This window comes from Eleutherodactylus coqui, chromosome 6 (genome assembly GCF_035609145.1).
Source record: "Eleutherodactylus coqui strain aEleCoq1 chromosome 6, aEleCoq1.hap1, whole genome shotgun sequence".
NCBI lineage: Eukaryota > Metazoa > Chordata > Amphibia > Anura > Eleutherodactylidae > Eleutherodactylus > Eleutherodactylus coqui.
The window spans coordinates 171,037,520-171,045,100 of record NC_089842.1 but is presented as its reverse complement, the minus strand read 5'-3'; the positions used below and the strand labels follow the sequence as shown (position 1 = coordinate 171,045,100).

Sequence of the window (7,581 nt, the reverse complement as noted above, 5' to 3'; positions counted from 1 at the left end):
GGAACCTGCATAGGAAATAACCCATTGCTAATTCACATGAGCAATATGTTGCTCACACCAATAGCGCGAGATCGAAAAAATGCAGCATGTCCTACTTTTGGGCAACACAACTGTGAGAATTGACTATTAATTCCTATGGGAGCGGATAAAAATTGCCAGCTTCACATGGCCAAGAAAATCGTGCGAGATTTGTGCATTGCAAGACTCACAAATCTCACACAAATATGAACCCCATGCAAAAGAACACAAGCAATGCGATGCTATGTGGGAAACAAATCGCTGCATGTTCTATCTGCTGTGTGATTTTGCAATGCACTGCCATTGCGTTCAATGGGGCCGGCGGAGCAGCGCCGACCCCATTGAAAGCAATCAGAGAAATTCTGCAATCTTCTGCCGCTTCTGTGACAGCCGTGCCGGAGGATCCCTGCATCCACAAAGTGATGCAGGTTGTTTTCCCATGAAAACGCCTCGCATCCATGGGGATTTAACATAGTGGGTAGTGTGATATGAGAGCGGGATTCATGCCTGTGTGAAGTTAGCCTAAATGCGATTTTCATGGAAATGCAGTGCATTTTCGTGATTTTGACTATTGAACCAACATGCAATTTTTTTCACACGTGTGAAAGCATGTTTAGAGTGCGATATCAGTCTGATTTTCTGGGACCAATATCGCATTTTCCTGCCTAAATAAGCAAATTTACCATTCAGGAGTGCGGCAAAGCAGGGTGATAACTCTTCTAAGAGCTGCACTGCAGTAGTGCTGTAGCTGCACTTGTTTGCAAGGTGTATAATATATAGTGATAAGTAGTACGACTGAACAGAATTTTTACAATGACAGTACAGGACGACAGAAAGGAAAAAAGCTGACAATTTTGTTCTAGGTACGTACTGTCTGTCATGTAGGGAGTTGGCCGCTAGGGGCAGTGCTGCACACAAGCAGTTCGCTGAGAGGCTTCCTGGTTGTGAGCACACAGCAGTAGGACTCTGATCAGTGAGCTGCTTGCTGCACCGGATCCCTGTGCCAAGGCTGGGTGACTGGGAGGAAAGGAAGAGGACTGCGCCTACTGCAAGTGCCAGCCCAGGGAGGGGTGAAACTTTTTTTTTCTCTTTTTTGCCCAGCCTGTTTGTCAGAGGCTCAGAGCCTGTGTGCAGTACTGAATGCTGGCTGCATATACCTGCATGCAGGTGCCTCACTGCTGGGGGCTTTGGCATGGACAGCAGAAGATCTGCAGCAGCTACTGACACCAACTTGCATCCAAAATCAAGAGGCTGATTTCTTTCACCTGTCTCAGGAGTGTCACCCAACAGGGTCTATGGCTGGGACCATGAGGTTCAATGGCAATTTAAAACTGAAGATAGGTGAAGCAGTGGGTCTGCAGCCAACCAGGTGGTCCCTAAGGCATTCAGTGTTCAAGAAAGGTTCTGCTTTACTGGATCCCTACATTACCATCAATGTGGATGAATGCACCATTGGAAAGACCACCGTCAAGCACAGAACTAATAAGCCCACCTACAATGAAGAGTTCTGTGTCACTATATGTGAGGGGAGTAAGATGGAGTTGGCGGTCTTCCATGGCACCTCTATTGGGTATGATGACTTTGTGGCAAACTGCAACCTCAGTTTTCAGGATCTCCTCAGAAACTGTGGCCCCACAGACTCTTTTGAAGGCTGGGTAAGTCAGTAGTGGGCCAAAATATTCACTGATGCATGTGGTTTCTTTTTTTGTTGTTTACAGTAGTGGATGGGTTAATATTTTTTTTTAAAACATTTTCCAATATGACTTGCGGAATAACCCTGAAAATCAGCACTGGGTATAATTTAAGGTGACTATGGATGTGATCATGATTTTATTGCCAGTGCAATTATTTCCAGATGTGTTTGACTGTTTTTTTAGTTTAAAAAAACTAATTTTTAAAAAAAAATTAGTTTTAGTTTAGTTCGAGTTGTTCACTGCGATAAACAGACTTAACTTTTTTTTTGTAATTTTAAGTAGATTAAAATGATTAAAAAATACCAATTTTTGGCCTAATTGGTAACTTTTTCCATATAATGTCTTATTCTTTTTCCTGCAAGGTGTTATCATTCAGTCATCAGATTTCTGATGTATAGAAAATCCTTGCATCTTTAGGGTATATTCACACAAATAGCATTTCCGGATTTTCGGACCGAAAATATTGGTGTGTAATAGAACACATCGATATGAATATGCACATGGGCTCTTTTTTACTTGAATGAAAAGTCTGATAAAAAAAATTGTATCATGCCCCATTTTGGTGCAATTTTCATAGGAAAATTGCCTATTAAAATCTATGGCTCAAAAAAACAAAAAACAACAGATTGCACTCTAAACCGTTTTTAACTTGTAGCCAGTAAAGAAAAAAAAGTAAGCGAACCAGAAAGTGCAGAACCTATACATTTATTTACTTCTTACGTATATGAAAAGGAGATCCAAAAGAACAGAAACTGCGCATAAAAAATTGTAAAAACCTAAAAAAAAACTACTGAAAAATTGGACCAAAATAAAGACACCCATGTGACTATACCCTTAGGTATTCACTCAGATGATTTTTCTGCCCGTCAAAATCAGACAGGAACAAGCTATTTTAAATGTGTTTACGTGTTTTGGCTTTTTTTGGTCTTCTTCTTTTTTTTTTTAATGAATAGTCCAAGCAAAAAAAAATTGCAGCGTGTCCTACTTTGTTGTAATCTGTAGGTGCATTAAAACAGTGGATTGAACCAGTTTGATTTTCACGTGTACAAATCTGATGCTAAACATATGGAAATCTTACAGAAAAATCACAGCAAGGTGTGGGAGTCCCATGAAAAATTTATCCAACTTTTCAGAACTAAAAAGAAAGGCCTGTGTGAACAGTATACACCGCAATCTGCATAATTATATGGTATTGAGATTTTCATTAGTCTAAAAAGACAAGCAAACGTAAAGTTGGCTCAGGCTGCTTGACAACATGAAATCCACCCCAGCATTCCCTATAATGGGCACAAAGCCACCTTCTGCGTCACTTCATCATTCACTGGCTAATGTACTCCAGGCATTCACCTGGTCGCTGAATAACCTATTAAGGTCAGGGTTCCTTCTCTATATGGCTCCATCGCTTTTCTCTTTTTGCAGTCACGATACATCACAGTGTGATTATATACTTTATTGCCTATTATTTTAACTTGTGGGGGTGCATTAAATTGTTGCAAAAAACTGTTGTAAGGTGCAATAGTTGCTGTGTGTAATATTTCAGTGGTTGCCATTGCAATGAGAGCTGGAATCTGATTGCTGAGGCGCTAGTGTTTGCAAGTCTACCCCATGTTAGTGCAAAAATACTGAGATACATGTAATCACAGCAGAACATCCTCATAGTAATGTTATGCTTTCCCTTTGATACATTTCATTCTTTACCTTCCATCAGCTTGTTTATTCAACATCAGAACTTGTTACAATACTTTAATAGATTTGATAATATTTGCTAAGATAAGCTCCATATTGTGTTTGGGGCAGGTTGTGTACTTAGTGAGATAGTGAAACAGATAAAGTATAAAGGTGCCTATGCATATTAGGTAAATGTTGGGCAGACGCACTGATTTAGGCAAGATCAGCTGATCATTTATTTTGTATGGTGGGGTCACCAGACAATCCCCATGTAAAAGATGTTGACATGCTCAATTCTTTATCCTTGTGGGGAGATAAGCACCTACAAAGTAGTCTGGCAGTAAGCTGTCTCCATCTCCCCAATATAAAATAAGGTCGGTCAAGCTTACTGTATCGGTGCCACAAGCATCTTTGGTGTTCTGATGAGGATTAAAGGGAACCTGTCACCAGAACATTTGTTTTAAAGCTGCCAGTATAATATGATGGAGTATTGCACAAGCAGTACACACATGGTTGAACCTTAAAAAAGCAATTTAGCATTAACTGAAACTCTTACTTTATACTTGGCGCACCCAGTATGCAAATGCAGCGCAATCATCCCACCAACTCAGTGTGTCACATAGGAAACCTGGCCTCTTCTCCCTTTCACCGCCAACCCCTTTATACTGTAGCGCTGAAATCTCTTGCACACACGTGATGTGAGTGCCTTCTTCCCCACACATGCAGCATAATATGATGGGTATACACCTGGACTTCAGCGGTGCATTGCACATGCACCAAAAGATGCTGCAGGAGGGGGGTGCACAGTTTGTGCTTGAGATTTCAGCACTACAATTGCGGACATCCTTACACGGGGTTCCTTAGGTGACATGCTGACTTGGAGGAACGATGGTGCCGCCTCTTTGATTGAAGGCGATGCATTTGCATACTGGGCACGCTAATTGTAAAGTAAGAATAATAGTTAATGAATTTTTAAGGTTCAGCCTCGTGAGGACTGCTTGTGCAATTCTCCATTATACAATGTTTACAGCTTTAAAACTAATTTTCTGGTGACGGGTTCCCTTTAAAGGGCCTTTTACAAGGAGTAATTATCGCGTATAAGAAAAACAACAGTTCTCAAAGTAATGTTTCCAATCGTTGCCCAGTGTAAACTTTTTCAGTAATTACAAGATCAGCAAAAATTTGCTCTTTTATGATGACTTAAAGAATTGCCAGCATTTAAGTCCATTCATGTAAAACAGCATCTGATAGCAGGGGAGACGGAAGGAAATGCAAGCGGGCTCAAAAAAGACTACATTTAAAATATATATATAATTATTGGCATCACTATCGTACAATAGCATGTCTATTGGCTATATTTATGGCTGGAACTCGTTTACCTTCATATGTAAAAGGACTCTTCCCAGGCCATAAGGTTCTGGTCAGTATCTTGTATCAATACTTGTAAGCCAAAACCAACCAGGAGTAGGTCCACAGTATGGAGGAGGTGCAAATTTTCCCAGATTAGCCCTGGGTAAAATCCGCATGCGAACTGCAGACATGGATAATGTGTGTTTCCACGTTAGGTGACATGTCCCTTCTTGACACTGAAATGCAAGTCTCGCGCATCCACACCAAAACCAAGCCAGAAATATGTAAGATTTTTACGCAAATTTTTTTGGGGGGGTTAATTCTGCAGTATGAACATACTTTTCTCTGTTTAATTTAGGTCTTGGCTTTCAAATACTGATCAAAATAGGAGGCATAAGGCCAATTTCACATAAACATAATGTGTTTGTATTAGGCCGCTTTCACACGGGCGACAAAATCACATGTATGTGGAGCCCATGCTTTCCAATGGATTACTTGACATTAGAGATGTCTTGTAGGCTGCTACATTGCAAGAAAAAAAATTGTGGCAAGCTCTATACAGTCGCAATTTGCAGTGTTTTGTAGCCCATGTTTCCTATGGAGCCTTCCATTGCATCGCGCAAAATCACAGTTTTTGTACAGTGCGATGCAACTTTTACAGTAGGAAGTAAAATAAGCCTTAGCTGCATTATAAAAAAAACAAACACTACATTACCTAACAGGCGCTGTCCGCTCTGTCACACTTCTTCTCCAGCAGTTCTGCTGCACTTGTTGTAGTCTGCAGCCAGTGTTTCCTGGCCAGGGGGTTTAAAAATCCCGCCTCCAGTTAGCGCTGGCTCTGGTTGGCTGAGCCGCGCCACTTGAGAACCAATCGGAGCCAACGCTTCCTGGAGACAGGATTTTTGAAGCCCTGACGAGGAAATGCTGGCTAAAGACTACAAACAAGCTCTGCAGGCCTGTCGGAGAAGTAGTGTGGTGGAGTGGACAGCGCTTGTTAGGGTATATATGTATTTATTTATTTGTTGATTTATTGATTTTTTAATGCAGCCAGGGCTTATTTTCGGGGTAGGACTTATATTTCAAGGCTTCACTGTAACCCCCCCCCCCCCCACACCAAAAATCCTGTCAAGAGAGCGCCACAAAGTCACGATATTGCTGTGAGAAAACGCAGCAATATCGCACACAACGCTTTTTTTTTAACCTTGGCGATATCGCTGTTGCTTGTGTTAAAAAAAAAAAAAAAAGACGTATGTTCATGTGATATTGGCTGAGGTGGCGTTTCTATATTTTTGCACGTCTCAGACAACTAATATGAAAACATCCTTGATTTCTCTTGCATATTCTGCTAATTCTACAGCAGGCCTTTTGCTTATATTCGTAATTAGGGAAAATACTTAAAAAATGAAAGTTTTTTTATGATCCAAGTTTATGGACTCTAGGCTTAACAGGTATTCCCACCATAAACCTTGATGTAGGTTGATAGGATATGCCATAAACTGAAAGCTGGGGCACCCACTGATAGAAGGGGTGTCATATATCTCCTGCTTCCAGAGAAGAGTAGGTCGTGCATGGACTCTCCATTATTCTTTATGGTAAATATGAAAAGAGCTGACTGCGCTCCCTCTGCAATTGATATATATTTCTGATTGTATTTTTCTATTAGGGCCCATATACACAGCATTATTTTAGCTTCATTTTGTACAATCTGTCATATGCCAGCATGAGGACTGCCATGTGCCATTGTACAGGACACTTTTGCTTGGACCCTTACAACACTTTATTTTCTAACTGTATGCAGACTCAAATTTTATAGTTAATAATACCCATACTCTCACATGAAACTGTAGAATGGGTAATCGACAGGCCCTCTAACCGAGATAAATCTTTTGTGCCACTATAGAAAATAAAGTGGAACTTCTGCATCCCTGCTATATTCTCTATATATGCACAGAGGATTGGAAAGAGCAGGCTGGTCGTCTCTGCCTAAAGACATTTGTCAGAGGTAATAAGTCAAAGGTCCTATTTGTAGGATTACAAAGCTACAGCTGGACAACGCGTTTCATGCTCTGAACCGGGCACTTTGTCAGGTCGGTACAATCCATGGTTGACAGAGTGCATTTAAAGAGAACCTGTCAGCACCTCTGAGCCCCATAAACTACATGATGGGGCTCAAAAAAGGTGGTCTAGACCTAGACAGCTGCTTTTTATATTCACAGGGTACCCTGTTCCAGCACTGTGCCCTGGGAAATCGTCCTTCGATATAGTATAAAAAGCAGCTCTTTGGACACTCTATTACCTCTCCTTTGAGCCCCATAACATAGTCTGTTGGGTTCAAAAGTACTTGCAGATTCGCTTTAAATAGCAGTTATCGATGAACCCGTACAATAAGTAGATATTTCACCTGTACAACACATATGTGTTATCATGTACTTTGAAACATGTACATTATTTATCTATATAGATACATGATGTTGCATACTAACTGAAGTAGACGAACTCCATTATTAGGCCCAAAGCTTGACCAATATTCTCAGATTATGGTGGTTATGATTTATACCGCACTAAAACTGTATCTGTTACCGACAAACAGCGGGGGCAGCAATTATGTAGGCCCAATCATAAACTAAAGTCCTTTTACAATGTGATGACTGTTGAGCACTTAAGCGCCCAACAGTTGTGGCAATGATTGTTGCTCCTGTTCTTTCACACAGGCACTATAATCAGTCACTGGATAGTGGTGGTGTACTGGAGATCTTTCCTGGCTGGCCACCTCCATAAACAGGCAGTCGCTCATAGATGAATGACAACCTGTTTACATGGGACAATTATCAGCAGGTTTTTATTCTTGTAT

At 40.9% G+C, this 7,581-nt stretch overlaps 1 protein-coding gene across 1 annotated transcript in view; it reads left to right on the top strand.

Moving 5' to 3' along the window:
* Nucleotides 1-988: 988 nt before the first annotated feature.
* PRKCH (protein kinase C eta) overlaps nucleotides 989-7,581 on the top strand; it is a 161,726-nt gene continuing 155,133 nt past the window's right edge. Inside the window, exon 1 of the mRNA XM_066608201.1 lies at nucleotides 989-1,673. Coding sequence (XP_066464298.1) covers nucleotides 1,314-1,673 — 360 coding nt within the window. The 5' untranslated portion in view covers nucleotides 989-1,313. The remainder of the gene's footprint in view (nucleotides 1,674-7,581) is intronic.